The 17506-nt window shown below is 38.2% G+C and overlaps 1 protein-coding gene across 4 annotated transcripts in view; it reads left to right on the top strand.

Moving 5' to 3' along the window:
- The first annotated feature begins 4 nt into the window (after positions 1-4).
- Positions 5-17506, top strand: part of LOC108717615 (B-cell lymphoma/leukemia 11A) — a 91159-nt gene continuing 73657 nt past the window's right edge. For 3 of the 4 annotated variants that reach the window (XM_041564165.1, XM_018264823.2, XM_018264822.2), the window contains exons 1-2: positions 5-535; positions 5220-5549. In XM_041564165.1, coding sequence (XP_041420099.1) covers positions 481-535; positions 5220-5549 — 385 coding nt within the window. In that variant the 5' untranslated portion in view covers positions 5-480. Of the gene's footprint in view, positions 536-555; positions 1637-5219; positions 5550-17506 lie in introns of those variants that run through there. The other variant, XM_041564164.1, reaches the window with a different exon arrangement.

Below are 17506 nucleotides of genomic sequence, written 5' to 3'. Positions count from 1 at the left end.
GTGCCCCTCTCATTCCCACCCCTCCCCTCACTGCCCATTGGTTTTGCCCGGGTCTCATTTCCCTGTCCAGCCCCTTGTGAGTGGCCATTGGTGTTGCTTTGCCTCCGCCCCTTCTCTCCCCCTGGCCCTGCCCATGTTTTCTATGTCTCTGTCCATCCACCTCTTGACGTTCAACTTTACAGGGACGTCACGTCCGCACTTGAACTTGCAGCTCAGGGGGCTTTTGCCATTTTTTTCATTTCTCTCCTTCTCTCTCTCTCTCTCACTCTCTCTCCTTTTTTTTTTACCCCCCTCTAAAAAAAAAAATATGTCATGACGGCTGGTCCCACCATTCATCTTCCCCGCAGCATCTTTGTATTATTTCTCATTTATTTTGGATGTCAAAGGCATTTGATGAAGATATTTTGTCTGGAGTCTCCTTGTGTGTGACCCTGCTCTCCCGATGTGAACCGAGCTCTCACGAGCCTCCCACCGACCAACATGTCTCGCCGCAAGCAAGGCAAGCCTCAGCACTTGAGCAAACGGGAATACTCACGTAAGTATCTCTGGCTCTTACCTGCACTCACAGCTGCACTACGGCACTCCATTCACAAGGAAGCCAAGGAATCCTCCTGAATTTCACTGGAGCCTTTTCATGTCTTCAGAAGTAGAAAGCAAAATAGTTTTTGTAGAAAAGAAGGGGGATAAATACTGGAATTGTGCAGAGAGAGAGAGGGGGTGAGAGTGGACACAGCGCAGAAGAGATCGCATGGAAATGAACAGGGAAGTATCGTTTGTTTCTTCTGCAAATCTTCTATTAATTCAACTTGAAAGCTGTCACCCCAAGCTGTAAGGTTTAGAGACGGCTGCTGCAGACATGAGCCATTCCACAGTGTCTGTCCTGCTGCTACTGGGAATCTCCTCTGTGCCCACTGCTGCTTTTCCTTCCAAAAAAAAACACATTCTTCTTTCAAAACTTTTTTTTTTTCCCTCGATCACCACCGGCAGAGGAAATCCCTTCCTCCCCCCCTCTCGCTCTCTTTCACTTGCACTCTCTCTCTCTCTCTCTCTCTCTCTCTCTTACTATTATTTGGAAGATTTTCAAAAAAAAGTGGAAGTGGATTTTGATTGGGAAAAATCTCGTGTCTGAATGTTTACAAGCACCGCGTGTGCACTGCCTCCTGCCAACAACTGAGCACAGGAAAAGCAACATCATCTCCAGGAAAAAAAGAAACACACACACACTGTCACTCTCACACTCTCACAAACACTCTCTCACACTGTCACACACTGTCACTCTCACACACACACACACAAAAAGCTCTGAAGAGGCAGCTCAGTCGTGAAACAATTCAACGTGTCTGTCACTTTGTGACTCACAAAAAGGTTGGAGAGGGTTCTCGAAGCAAGTTGGGGTGCGGAGCACTTATTCGCCGTTTCGTGTAAAAAAATAACAACGTGTGAACATGAAGGGCAGAATGATCTCGATCAGATGTGAAAAGGTTCCAGACTGATTCATGTCATCTATATATCCACATTGTCATTCATGGATTGTGGATTAAACATCTGCTTATTTACATTTTTTTCGTGTTGTCACTAATCATGGATTCCCCATGGTGCATTTCCCTCACTCCATAAACCTATTTGACCCCTTCAGGTACCGACCAGACTATAGGTGAAAGTCTTTTTACCTGTCCAATGTTTTTGTTGAGATTCTACTTTGTTTTGTCTGTTAACTCTTTGTGTAAATGAAGGGTTTAGCATTGTATCACATGCACAGTGCAGGATTTCATACACAACCCCATAGCACAACCCAGTCCTGTGGGAATTGCATTTCATATTTTAAGTTATCGTTCCTCGTCTTTGTTACATGGTCAGTGTTTTTATTTGAGGTTGGATTATTATTTTGTCATGCTTGTTGTTAGCAATAATGCCTTTTTTCTATCTGAGCCCACCCCCATCCTTGGCCGAGGGAGCTCCAGGGAATTGATCACAACATGAGGTTTCACTTAAGACTTTGTTAGAGATCCCAGATGTGACCGCTAGGGAGCAGAGGAACATTAGGAAACCTACCAGCTTGAACCTTTAACTCCTTCAATGGCTATTCCTTCATTTTCATATTCTTCTTCCTGGTGGGGGTGAATGGGTAGAATAGATTTCCTCCTCTTCATTTCTTTGTCTTTTCCCTCATCTCACTCTTATTATTCATGTATTTATTTGCGCGGAGCAACCCAGTTCTAAGGTTAAAACAGTTTGAGTTTTCTATTTGATTGATGAGGATTGACTGTTTTTATCAGTCCCCTTATAAATGGCACAATGATACAAGAGCTGTTTTCCCAGGGAGCTAAACATTACATTACTCCCTTCATTATAAATACCATTAATAAATGCAAGTACTACATGGAAAGAGTTGTATAATAATCCTTTCTCTTCCCCCCATCCAAAGACTGAAATTAAATGCAACATTCCTATATACATTCATTAAAAAGGTAAAGGTTATCTGGAAATGGGATCTGCTGTTAAACATCTGTCTGTTTACATTCTCTGCACTTCTGGTTCTGACTCTTGAAACAATGTAGCAGAAAGGAACTGCTTAACAGACCTGGAGGAAAACTGGCTTCTGCTACATTGTTTCAAGAGTCAGAAAACAGAAAGGCAAACAGACAAATAATGTAGCAGTTACATTTACAGAAAAATTTTAAACCATTGTAACTTCATTCACGTATTTCATTTACAAAAACATTTTTTTGGAGGAGCACCCCTTTAATTTCGAGGTTAAGCTGGGACTTTTTATTTGTCGTCCATTTTTTTTTTTAAAGTTTTCGTCGTTCTGTTCTCCATTAACCCGCATGAAGGAAGCAAGGAGGCTTGTGTAAGAGGGGGAGGGGAGGGAAACAGGTTTTTCCTAAAACAGAGAGGTTCCTTGTTGACTGTGTGACATGTTTGCCTTTTATCCACGTGTTTGGACAGAGAGAGGAAGAGGGAGGGATAGAGTCCTCTGTTCAAGCTCTCCTTGTGCTTTTATTATTTGCAAAGTTCATTTGAAAAGCACAACTACCAAGGGCGAGATCTTTATTATTTCTATTAAAGCCCAGACCAGTGCAGACACCAGATAACATTATCACTGTGACGTTACGCTTGCAGGGTATGAATGAATGAGGCTTTCTCTTTAAGAAAAAATTGTATAAATCATTTTAAAGCTGACACATTGTGCAGAAAATTCTATTTAGGGTAAATTGTATCAATGCCTCCCCCTGCGAAGTTCTCTGTATGCCCCTAAAAATGAGTATTATTATCATTATAAATAACATGTATTTATATAGTGCCTACATAGAATGTGATGCTGTACAATAGAAGGGTTTATACAAGCAATACATAGAAATATTCGCTGATCCAGGAGATAAAGAGGACCCTGCTCAAAAGAGCTTACAATCTAAAAGGAGAAGAGGGTACAAAAACCAGTTCAGACAATGAGAATGTCATGTAAAATAAACGGCAGATCATATATACATGTCCTGTACATACGTGTCTATGGAATGGGCTGAGCTGTTTGTTTTTCTCAGCCAGTGCTGCATCTGATTTTAATAATAACGACAGGACTGAATAATGAAATCGTTTTCTTCGGTTATCTCAATACATCAGAAGGCCCAGCATATGAAACAAAGGCGGCTGCGTATACTTATTTATCAAGATGTATTTCCCGGCTAATTGGGAATCATTTACGTCAAGACTGTCGGAAATGTTAAGGTTATGGATTTTATACCTGATCATCTGGTTATTTTCAAGAAGTATAAAATGAATTAGGTGAAGTGCAGAGGGGTAATCAGCAAATAAGCACTTCATTACTGGTTTTGATTGTAAATCAGCCCAGTTACTCCACTCCCAAGACTTAAGGCTTTTTTTCCCCCCTGTAGATTTCTATTAGCCATTTTCATTTAGATGCATATATAGAAATATATATTCTATAATAACTGCTCCCATATTATCATCATCTCATTTCCCTGTCAAATTAAAACACCTTATTGTTCCTCCTTTAGAAAATGTAGTTTGGTTATACTGCACTGGAAGTTTCCCTTTAAAAAGCAGCACTGGGTCTTAAATGATCATTTTGTGGTCAGTTGCAGCTTTAATAATATAAAGAACGGTCCTAAAGGCTTTGAATTCTGATGTCAGACTTTATCCTAGTTGGAACTCGGGTGGAAGAAGGTGCTGTTTTTCTATTATTTGACTCTGCTCAGCTGGGACTATGCTTCAGACCTCATCCTTTCAATAATCCCTGTATGTGGGGTTGAAATAAATTTAACCTGAGTTCAGCAGGTTTTTTTGCACTTCACCAAGAACTCTTCCAATATTCTGAAACCAAATTAAAATCTATTTTTTGATTCTCTGTGGCTTTAAGTTCATTACAGTGTGAAATTGGCAGTCTGCTAAAGAAGGTCACGCTGATTAACTGTTTGATCTTTCTGTTGGGCACCCGGATCATTTTTGAATTTTTTTTGTTTTTCGCTTCTTTTCTGATGTGCCACTATTTTGATCATCCAAACAATGGATACTGCTGCTCTTGTTCATATGAGTTGTAGGTTTGCTGGAATAATTTGAAAGAATTCTCAAATAATCAGGGCGCTGATATTACAATTTGTAGTGTATTATACAGATATCCATTGAAGGCCTTACCAATGAACAGAGAACTTTCACATGCTATAGAAAAAGCAGGGGAGAACATATTATTTTACAGAATTGGCTTTAATCAGATACAGTGTAATGAAATGTTATATTGGTTTGATAGAGAAGCCGTGGATACAGTCGAACTGTACCTGAGACAATCCTCCCGTTTCCCACAGTCAAAAGATACTTCTCAAATAGTTTATTTTCCAAAGCAATTAAATTGATGTGTCAAACTAGAATTCCTTTTTTCCGCTTTGCTATGTATATTTGCAACTACTATTATATGTCTCATGGCTATGCATCAGCCTATATCTAGGTGCAGGTGTGGGGGGGAGCATAACTAGTTATACATTCATTTATTATCAAAATATCTTTCCTAGCAATAAATGCATGCTCACCATAACAATGGCAGTATGTGCTGATTTCTCTCCTACATGCGTTGATCCCTTTATTACATTATTTCTTTGACAGCATATGAGTGATAAGTGGGGTGTAAACGAAGCTTTGCTACAGATTTGTTTTTCATTTTCTTCCAAAGAGAGCTGATGTTGTTCCCTTTGTTTTCTAATCTGCAGCTGACCCTGTGGAAGCCATTCTCACAGACGAAGAACCAGACCTCAGCACATTGGGCGCTGGAGAAGGGGACCATGATCTCCTTACTTGTGGCCAGTGTCAGATGAACTTCCCATTGGGGGACATTCTTAATTTTATTGAGCACAAACGGAAACAATGCAATGGCAGCCTTTGCTTAGAGAAGCCTGGGGATAAGCCACCCTCTCCCACACCAAGTGAACTCAAGAAATCAGCCAATCCTGTGGAAGTTGGTATCCAGGTCACGCCGGAGGATGAAGATTGTTTGTCAACGTCGTCCAGAGGAATTTGTCCAAAACAGGAAAATGCAGCAGGTAAATTCCATGCATGTTTCTCTTTATTATGGTCACAAATGTACATGTTTACACTCTTGGAATCCTTATCTGTCAAATGTTTCTAGAAATGTGTACATTTTTCTGTGGATGCAAAAGGCCAGATCCCTGTTCGGGACTTGTTAACTTGCTATCTAGAATTTATTCTAGAACATTAAATCAATTATAAACCAGATTCATATATCTATATCCGCAGTGCATATATTGTGCCTCCATTTCATCAATTTACAGCGTGAATGAGGAGCATAGTGACTTTTTCCAAAGTGAGTGCTGCAGGGGTTAAAGTATGCTCTGGCTAGCCTGGAATCCATATTGGCTGTCAGCATGCAGACTGTAATTAAACACAGCCCCATGGCATAGTGATTCCCCTGACCTTGACTTTAAGATGCCATTTTCCACTGGCCAGACCAGTGTAGAGAGGGCAGTTGTTGACCTGCTTATTGGAAAAGTTGAAGGGCAGGTTGGAAATTTCCAAAGGTTGGTTTGACAGGAAAGGCCGCTTTCTGCAGTTGCCTCTTCAGCAAATGATAAATGCTGAGCTTTCCTGAGCTTTCCCTTGTCTATGATGTGGCTTTGACAGATGTTTCTTTATTTTCTTCCTGGATTGCATAAGCCTGTATTGTTTAAATGAGAAGCCCAACATTCATTTTACATTCCTTAATATTGAAACTTTTCATTTTAGATTTTGATACACTTGCATCTTTTTATAATATTTTAGGTAAAATAAAGGCCAGTCTGCATAGCTCTATGAATTTCTGTCTCTCTCTCTAAATATATATATTTTCTCTATATATATTTATTATATGTTGTTATTAGTATTATTTCTCACTGCTCTATCATTTTCATAATTAGATCAAAGAAATAGTTCTAAATGTTTTGCTAAGGTGTCACATCACAGTTTTCTTGTTGCTGCAGCACTTTTCTGCAGGACAGAGGAAGAACAGCCTTTATCATAAAGTAGAAAAGCTTGTTTAGGAAAGAGGAGTGGAAAAAACCTTACATTTTTAAATTGATCTTTGTCTAATCTACATTGCTGTTGTTGGGCTCACTGTGTTCTGCTAAAAATGTGTGTTGAAAAGAATCGTTATTTAGTCCTTTATCAGGGGCTGTGCAGATGAAGAAAGGTCTAACCCATCTCGTTGACATTATAAATGGCACTTTAGTTCATTCCAGGAATGAAACTGTAAGACATTTATTAAAGATATTTATTTATCCAGTGTTTTATACAATGTACGTTTTATTATTTATCATTGGCCATTGAAATATTTGCAGCAAGTTAAGGTTGTTGTTGTAATCGTTTATACAGTAGTACTTAACATGTCCTAAATGAAAGGGCAAAGCAAACGTCTGCGTGAAATTCATGTGGAATTGTGTGCAGTTCATTGAAAACGTTTTGGCACTTTTGGAGTTAAGATTTGTTTCTGTCCTGAAGGACCTGTAGCAATGACCATTTCCATGTGCTGGCTTACATTTGAGGGACATGGAACAGTAGAGCGAGACGTGATTAATGAAGTCAGAGCTTGGTGGAAGGGATCTGTAGCCTTCGGAGATCCAAAGCCATGCGAAATGACCAAATATGGAGTAACACTAGTGTGATGTAACACCATATTTACATATCAGAGAGCTCTGTTTAAAAGACAAAACACAGTATCTGTCAAGGAGGAATTAAAACCAGAAGTCCTGCTTTGGTCTCAAATAGGTCACTCTATTGACAAATTCCACATGCAGCGGACCTATGAGCCTGTATTTTATCTTTCTGATTATGGCACCCTGAAAGATATTTGTTAATGATATGTTAAGATAATCAAAGTCTTATCGGGGGGTAATAAAATGCCAATGCTTTTATGTAAAGTACATTTAGAAATACATATATAATAGGATATATACATATTTTACCTTTTACTTTCATTATCTGAATTTAGTTCCTCCGGGGAAACCACGTTTCTTTCTGATATTAATGGTCAGATTTAAAATCTCCGCCTTGCAGTAATTAGTGTTTCTAGACGTTTTTCATACATGCAGAACACAAATGATTTACATACTGTAATGATGATGTTAAAGTAAACTTAGATAGACGAGGAGAATGTTTATAAATCTCGTTCCATGATAGCCTCAATAAGGACGTTCAAAAAATAATTTCACTAATTTGTATACAGTGCACCGCAGAGTAGTAATTGTCTAGAACAAGCGTAACCAACCCACAGGCTATCCTACATACACAATTATTTTACACTGTTACCTCTGCTGGAAGCGCTCACATTATTCTAAATTAATATTTGTAAGCATGTTGTGCGCAAGTAATTTCAGGTGGAACAAGGTATTCTAGTTTATTTTTGTAGCAAAGCGAAAGCTGCCTTTGAATCTATGTTTGACTTCAAGGCCTAAATTAATCAGATTTTTTCCATAAAATATTTTTGTTGCCTTATCTGTTTTCATAGCTAGCTGTGTTTAGAGACTAGTTCTAAAAATTGATTTCTAAATATAGGATATCTTATTCAGCCCATTATCCAGAAATATCCAGAATGTGGCAATGTCTATAGCCATAGCATGCTATTAGAAAAAGACATTTCTTAATTTTTGTCCAAGTTGCTTTTTTCTATTTAATAATAAAAGTGTGTCTTGTTCTTGATGTTAACTGATCCAGCCGAAATCCATGTTGATGTCAAGACGGCCCTACTTTTAACAGAATTGTCAGCATTATCCATCCCTTACCCAAACCCCCCAGGTCCAAATAAATAAATGGATAACAGATCTCTTTCATCTAACCGAATGTATACAGGGCGAGGGAGCTTTCATTGATTAATTAAATCATACTCAAATTTTGAAAATAATTGTTAAACCTAAAAGAGAAACGACTGACCTAATTCAAAGTGAGACAGACCTTTGCTTAGCTATGTCTCACTCCAGTGAAACAAATGGTGTACTTTATACATAAAAATATCAGCACATAGTGATGGCCCCAGCTTCAGAGCACTCGTCAAAGGCTTCTGTTAATTTTACTGCCAATAGGCAGTACTAAGAGAAGGAAAGGGGCTCTTTAATCTAGGGGCTTCTTTGTATTCACAATAGGCCACAGCTGCACTACTAGGGCATGTCACGTACAAATATAGACATAAAACATGCTATAATGCAAAACCATTGTTTTTTTTTATTAAGGGTATGTTTCTCCTTTAAGGCCTTAAAGTGCAACTCTCTGCAGTTGAACTGAGAGCTAATTCAATGTAATTTAACAGTAATGTTTGCCCTATAATAGTATCCCCCAAACCATCATCTCTGCTTTAATAAATACTGTAAATGTTACAGACTAGTACAGTAGCAGTACTGGGACATGCTGAAAGCCACAATGGGCTTAATGGTTGACACCAAGTTCAATCACTTGGTTGCTTGGTGGATGCCTCTGGTTGCCAAACTCCAATAGGGTTCTTGTTCTTGAACTTGAGACAGTTTTGGTGAGACCATGAATTCTTGTTAGTATGGGTTTGTTGCAAAGTTTCATAAGTCTAGATATGTCTGCTTTTCTACTGTACAGATTATAATATCACTTTAGGAACTATGAGGCTATTTCTCAGAATACCTCTTGCTGAAAAGTTTGACTGCTTGCACTTTTCCATTAGCAAAACCCTTTATTAAAAGTCAAAGAGTGATGAAGTCCCACTCTTGGATGCCTGATCATTGCAAATTAGAATGCTAGCTGGAGTAGCTTCCAAGAAATATCACAATTGGCAATGAAAGCATGTTTTTATTAGAGGCAATGCTCTGTGTGATTGACTAAAAACAATCTTAAAACAATTATTGTTATGGGCATACTGAGTAACTTTTCTAGGACTTGCCGAGGGGACAGTCCCCCGTTGATTATATACTGTATGTACTACATTAAGGGGCAAATTTATTTAAGGTCAAATATCGAGGGTTAATTCGAATATCGAAGTCGAAGGATTTAGCGCTATTTGTTCGATCGAACGAACGATTTTTGTTAGACCAAAAAAAGCTAGCCAAGCCTATGGGGACCTTCCCCATAGGCTAACATTGACTTCGGTAGCTTTTAGGTGGTGAACTAGGGGGTCAAAGTTTTTTCTTAAAGAGACAGTACTTCGCATATCGAATGGTCGAATAGTCGAAAGATTTTTAATCGAAGTCGAAGGTCGAAGTAGCCCATTCGATGGTCGAAGTAGCCAAAAAAACCATTCGAAATTCAAAGTATTTTTCCTCTATGCCTTCACTCGAGCTAAGTAAATGGGCCCCTTAGTGTAAAGACTATCTAACATTCACTATTGGCAGTGCTTCATCTATGTATTGTATGCAATTTAAATTATACACATCATTAGAAATTCTTGATTCCCATGCAACATCCCCATTGATATCTGTAAAGTCTCTGCAGTTTGTACAGGTAATTACATAGCAGATTTCCCTTTCTCTTTAGCCAGTGACCAAAACACGCTATATTTTTCTGTAAAAAATATGTTTCTGGTTTAAGCCAAAATGATTTAATTAACTTGTGGCCATTGTTATGGTGCTGCTACCTTGTAAACTTGACATGGAAGGTCTGTGGGCTTTGATGTCTGTTAAACTCTAATAAAAGAGTGTACATAAGTCTAACTCAGTGATCCCCAACCAGTAGCTCGTGAGCAACATGTTGCTCTCCAACCCCTTGGATGTTGCTCTCAGTGGCCTCAAAGCAGCTGCTTATTTTTAAATTCCAGGCTTGGAGGCAAGTTTTGGATGCTTAAAAACCAGATGTACTGCCAAACAGAGACTACTGTATACTGTCAGTCCACATAGGGGCTACCAATAGCTAATCACAGCCCATATTTGGCACCACCCAGGAAAATTTTCCGTGCTTGTGTTGCTCCCCAACTCTTTTTAAATCTGAATGTTGCTCATGGGTGAAAAAGGTTGGGGACCCCTGGTCTAACTCAATCTTTGAATTTCTAAACAGCAGCCTTTTTATGAGCTACAAGGCCAAAAAATGTGGAGACCTTAATGTTTTGTTTGTCAGAATTTCTTTAGTATTGCTCCAGATAATACGCTAGATTATAAAAGATGTTCAATGCCATTCCTAAATATTCTCTCTCTAAGGAGTTTCTTGTACAAGAATTTGGAATTTCTAAAGCCACAAATTAAATATCACCAACCTTAATATACAGTAGTTGGCAAGAGTTTTGGTGCATCATTCCCGTTGTTATACTGTCTGAATTCAATAGGGGTTTATTTATCGAAGTCCGAACACCAATGACTTGAAAAATTCACGTATTTTTTTTTACTATAAAATCGGATTTTTTAGTGGGAAAAAAGACTCAAATTTTTTTATTAAACCCTCAGATTTATTAAACTCAGGGGCTGTTAAAAATCAGAATAAGAAAGTACTCCAACTCAGACCTATGAGTTAATGTAGAAGTCAATGGGAGAAATCCAGAAGATATGCTGATCTGCGCTGGGTTTTGTGCAATAATCCGAAGATTTAGTGGTTTTCGGGCAAAAATCTGAGCTTTCGGGCATCAAATATGAAAAATGTGTACAATTAGATTTTTTTCACAATATTATCAAACTTTTTCCAGCAAAGGAAATTTTCGGGAAAATGTATTGATAAATAAGTGGAAAAAATAGGGTCGGAGTATTTTTCAGAAAACTATGAGAAATTTTCGGACTTTGATAAATAATCCCCTGTTTTTAAAATATATGGGTTTAAGTTATTTTGCTTTATTTTTAAGGATCTTTGAAGAATAATCTGAATGTTCAGTTTTTCCATTCATTTTGAATGGTAGTAATTGAGTACACTGAGATTGTGTGTGAATGGTTGAAAGACATTGTGGTAGAATTGAAATACCTAACGAAGCTGCATATTTTATAACGATAAATAACCATTCTGACTTTGGTAACTGTGAAAGATGCACAGCGCCTTCTCTTTGCTTCATTGATAACATTTGTGTGTTTGTGATGGGCATCGTTAGGCAAATAATGAATATATTGGCAGTGCAAGCAGAATCGTCAGGGTCAGAATTAAACCATTTGAAAAGTAAAGAATATGTTTTCATGTTTTTTTTTACAAGAAAATTGGACATTTAATAGATACAGTTGTGTTTGAGTCTAACATTTATTATGGGAAGCCATTAAAATATCTGAAAGCTTTTTACAGATGCTGTGGCTGAAAGGGGGAGAAAAAGGTTCTCTATTACTAAATCAGACACAGTTTTGCCCATGATGTAGTTGGCATTTGTATTCCATGGTACCAGCTTTGTGCAATGAAAGACAGTTAGCATTAGGCTGGACATTGCCTGGCATGTTGCCACCACTTTCTATGAGGTTTAATCAGTGAAGATCTTTATTTTGTTACTGGTTGAGGATTGGTTGTGCCAGGGGAACGTTATCATCCTCATCATTAAGTAGTATTTAGTGCTGTTTGTTGGGATATTTATCTTTCTGTATCCAAGATCTTGGTTTACTTTTTACAAAGTATGCTTTATATTGTTGTCAGACGTAATTGCAAGAATAGGCAGAGCAGAAAATACGCACACAAGTATCTCTAACGATATGGTCAGCTGCTCACACATAATGTCTGTCTCTGTATCATTACACAGGGTTCAGAGAACTGACTTGGGGGTTATTGAGCCTGCCCTAACATCATACTGTCTGGCTACATTGCTAAAATGTCTAAACGTGTCCCCAAAAAAGTGCTAAATGGATTATAAAGTGAGCTGTAAAGATAAGCTCATAGATCAATATATAATATTAAGATAAAGAGAGCTGTCATGCAAAAAACATCTACAGTAGTTACATGATCAGTTTAGGACCCAAACCTTGAGGCACCCTATGAAACTGTATATGAACCTGAAAGGCTGACCCTGATTTTTGGGTAAGATTTATGTCTTGATGCAGAATGTCCCAGTTTTACTAGATTTACTACTGGCAGAGTGCACTTTAGCAATTACTTATACAAAAGGATGTGTATTTTGGAAACAAACCATGGTTCCGTCATATGATCTCTATGGCATTTGGAGGCACTACTCTAACAGCATCCCTGCATTGGTGCTAATGGGTCAACATGTTATCAGTCTGTAGAGTGTTGTGTTTTCAATGCAATGCATCTCTGATTCTTCTTGCTCACTCTCTGCTTCCATTAAGTGCCTTGGTGTAGCTCTGGAAAGGTTTGTATTGTTCATTAAGGCACAGGGACTCTTTGAAGGTGTGCGCTGGCCTTTTATAAAATGTTTAAGCTGTTTTAAGGTCCTTAATTGTCAGAAGTAACTCCACCTTCAGAAGGTCTTTAGGTATGAGTTGAGTTCAAGGCATGGGCACATATCTTGTATGATGCATAAGCAGAATCTTAATGATCTATTCGTGATCTACTCTTGTTCCTCAAGGAGTTCTGTACATGGCTACATATCAAAGTCATGTTCTGCAGCCCAGGGACCTAAACAACCCTCATTTTCATTTTTATCTCATGATCACTATTTGTTTAAAAAGGATCCTCATGTCTTCATTCTTCAGATCCTATTTTAAATCTAACCATTTTTTTTAAAAATATGAAATACATATCAAATAGGAATATTAGAATAATAGCTGTTGTAATGCTTTCATTTAAAACGTTCACAAATGAACTGTTTCAGCCAATGCCCCGAATTTTCAGTGCAAGCCTTTCTTTCCTTTGTTTGGTGGTAGAAAGGAGTTTTTAAGTGGATGCCCATTTTGCAGGCGGAACATCTTTGTTGGCAGATGGGCCAAATTAACAGAGTGTATAAAGAAAGAGGCATGCTTATAATAAAACACACTTGAACAAATTCATCCCTTCCCAGTTTGCTTAGTTAAAAGAGCGTTGACAGTGTTTTTACAGTGTCTTATGCTCCTGTGAGTCCACAATCTTCCATAATGGAACCTGTCTATGGCTGCGGTGCTTTAAGGTGTTAGTTGGACAAATGGCTGTCAATCAGAGCCCAACATGTGGTGCATTAGTTCAAGACCATGTTTTTAGTGTTTAGCAAATGCAATTAAATATTTAAAGGAACAGAGCTCTATCATGTGTCATCCTAGCACTGAAAAGCTAGAAATACTCTCTTTATTCTGTTTATTTACACTACTTTAATATTGCTATATAAACCTACAATTTATTATATATGGTGCTCAAGTACGTGAGCCTTGTGCAACGTCAGCGTAAGCTTCATGGAATTAAACTTGACTTTAAATATTTTAGTCCACTAAGACTCTCCTATTTCTAGTACACTTAGGGGCACATTTACTTAGCTCGATTAAAGGATTAGAATTAAAAATACTTCGAATTTCGAAGTATTTTTTTGGCTACTTCGACCATCGAATTGGCCACTTCGACCTTCGACTACGACTTTGAATCGAACCATTCGGACTAAAAATCATTCGACCATTCGATAGTCGAAGTACTGTCTCTTTAAAAGACCACCTACTTCGCCACCTAAAACCTATCGAGCACCAATGTTAGCGTATGGGGAGGGTCCCCATAGGCTTTCCTTGCAATTTGTGATCGAAGGAAAATTGTTCAATCGATGGATTAAAGTCCTTTGAATCGTTCGATTCGAAGGATTTAATGGTTCGAACAATTTTTCCTTTGATGGTTCGATCGAACGAATTGCGGTAGATTCTTTGACTTCGATATTTGAATATCGAGGGTTAATTAACCCTTGATATTCGACCCATAGTAAATGTGCCCCTTAATGTATTTTCTATTATAGATATATAGATTAAATATGTTAAAAATGACAGGTACAGGATCTATTATACGGAATCTGAAGAAGGGTTTTTTTCTTAATTTGTATAAGATAAGGGATCCCATGCCTGTATTACCTTTGACTAATGGTACTTTGCATTGATGATGGTAATCTCTTTTGGCAGTTGTAATTCTTTTATATTAAAAAAAAAAAATTTGAATCTTATTTCATTTACTTTTTTATTTTGGGAAAAAATGTTTATTCTGACGTTATATATTTTTTTTAGCTTTCTTTGAAACCTCATTTTCTGCTAAAAATGATTGTGATCAGTTAAAGAGATAAATATACAAATACATTCTTGCAGTTCAAATTGGAAAAATAAATAATTTTTAGTGCAAAATTCAACTGCAAAATGTTTGTTTAAAACTAAAAGATATTTTGTCACCTGAATATGGACCATACAGTGACCTCTGTAAATACTAAATAATAATAATAAATGAAATAACTAGTAATGGTTATTTAAAAAAATGACCGCTTTTAACTAAAACCATTTCTGAGGCTTCAATGAGTGAATTCTGTTGTGATGTCTGAGCTGTGTGACTTGTAGCAGCAGGATTCAAAAACAGAAGCATTTCTTATTGTACATACAAGTGGATTGCTGAACAAGCCAGCACAGGCACATACTTGTTTGTACAATAGAGATAAAAATTCCTGTATAAAAATAATTCACTTGCTGACAGCAGGCATTGTGCAGGGGCTGCCTCTTTTGTGCCGGCCGTGGGTCTGAGATCGAGGATCACCACTCGAGCTTTTTATGCAGAACAGTCTATCACAATCGCTCGCTGGATTCTGCCTAAAAGTTAATTGCTTAATTTTAAGAAATATTTCAACCTCTCCTTGTGACATTTTTCTTTCTTCTTCTCCCTTGCTAAGGCTGTTTTTTTTATAGTTTTCTGCAGATGCTGCAAAAAGGCGAAATTATTATTGTTTTTGGCAGGTCAAGAATGGTGGGGCTCTTCTAAATATATTTGCATTGCTTGCTACTGTCTATCTTAGGGCCTTTGTTTTACCTCTGATAGATTCCATGTAAGCTGTTCCTTGGCTCTGGTCCCTTGTGCAATAACTTTACCATGGGAAGGTATTGCTTGTGCGGAGGACCTGTGGCTGACAATGATCTCAAGAGTTTTCATTGTCACAGATTTAAGCCAAATTCATTGGTCATTTACAGCGTAAAAACTTGAATCATCCGTTCAAAATAGAAAATGGGGAAAATCTTCAGTGGCAACGAGTAATAGTATTTTGAATATTGATTTACAATGTGGAAGAGGAGTTACGACGGTCTTCTGAGTTTATGCTTGGTCACATGTAGCATTACTTAAACCTGTTAAGACAGATAATTTTCTAGTACTTTTGCTTTTTTACAAAGACAGTAGACTGATCTTTACAAACGTTCACCTATATTGACTGTTTTACATGACGCTGATGCACATGGAGCACTTTTCAGCAGGGCCGGGACTAGGGGTAGGCTGAAGAAGGTGTCTGTTCAAGATTCGTCTGCCTACCCCTAGTTTGGATTCGCTCCCATTTGCAGCTGTCGCCTACCCCTGTCGCTCACCCCTCTGTCCCTCCCCTGTCCTTACGTTTCCCCTTTTGTTGCCCTCCCCGATGTTATGGCGCATAACATGCCTAGGGCGCCCGGTCGGCCTGGCCCAGCCCTGCTTTTCAGCCAACTAAAAAGTGCCCCAATTGGAAGAGCCTTAACGGTTCTTAGCCCCCCAAAAGCTGTCACGTTCACCTTTTCTTTTCAAGTCAGTAGCAGTGGCAAAGGGCAAAATTTTTGGGGTGCTTTTTAGTTGGCTGTAAAGCACCCCTATGGCTATCAGTCTAAGAGTTCAAGCTCTCTTGAAATGCATTTATATTTTATTAATAAGTGAGTTGATATAAGTCTAGAATCTGGAACGAATGGGAGCGGCTAAAGAAAAATAAACAAAGAACGCTGTACTGAGTGGTTTAATAAAGCCATGTACTTCATGCCTGACTTGAGTAGTTTTTTAAGCATAAGGCTCTAGATGCACCCCATGCTCCTACTTGTTCATCATAACTGACACACAGATAGGGGGTGAGCATGTGGAGCCCCATGAGGATCCATGTACAGGTCAAGTGCAGATGACCTGCCCACAAGCAATTTGGTTTCAAGGACAATTTGTTGCACCCCTTTCTGGTTAGCCCATTGGACCTGTGCTTTTTAACCTTGTCCCCACTGTTTATATTGGCCAAAGCACTGACTGTATTAGTCTGCACAATAACGTGACTGCAGTAATAGGAAAATAATATGAAACTTTATGAATTAAAAAAATTTGTTTTGCATTTATAGTTACCGACCCATTCCATTAAATGGCTTCATTTTGAGGTATTCATTATTTACACCAAATAGGACTGGAACTAGAAAGAAGTGTTTTGGCATATATTAGGCAGCAATTTATTGTGTGGTTCAGCCAGCTCTATGAAACTGTATTAATGATCCAGAGACATGAGATGTGGGAATTCTGTATCAAACAAATCACATTTTAATGGAAATCTTATGATGTGCAAGTGTAGGATTCAAACGTGAGGCCACTAATGAGTAAGACTGCTACTGAGTGTGATTAGAGAATCCTATGTGAATCTCTGCTGTGAGAGGATGGATGCCATTGTAGTCTCTTGATTTCTTTATGGAAGTGGGAAGCAGTACACTTTCAGTTGCACAAATAATGTACAATTTCAGCACAAGCCCTCTCTTCTCTATGGCACTATTTCACAACTATTCTGTTATTATGGGGGAAGACCTTTTCTTCTGGGATATCCACAAGATCACTAACTCACTGCTATGTGTGGAATAGGGTGACTTTCCCAATTTGATCAGGGCAACCATTAGAGATCTGTTTGGCCAGTTCCCTTACCCATGTTACCCATACCCATATTTTAATGTCCAAAATCAACCCAAAAGCTGCCTTGAGGCAAAAGTAGGTTGAGGGTTTTCCCAAAGCACATATACACGTGCAGATATACAAAGCGGTTTTCTAATGAAAGTATGAGATTTTTTATACACAATACTTGGATACTGGGGGTTTTCAGATGAAAGATGTTTCTGTAAGGTGATATATATTATACGGTAAACCTGTAGGAGATGCCCACCCCTTAGAACTCACAGTATAATTATTTGGCCTGCTCCCACATAATGTTTTTGGTGTTGCCTTGCTGTGATTTTTCGATTGTCTCAACTTGTTG

Source organism: Xenopus laevis, chromosome 5S (assembly GCF_017654675.1).
Source record: "Xenopus laevis strain J_2021 chromosome 5S, Xenopus_laevis_v10.1, whole genome shotgun sequence".
NCBI lineage: Eukaryota > Metazoa > Chordata > Amphibia > Anura > Pipidae > Xenopus > Xenopus laevis.
The sequence above is the reverse complement of the archived record's forward strand: the minus strand, read 5'-3'. Positions and strand labels throughout refer to the sequence as shown.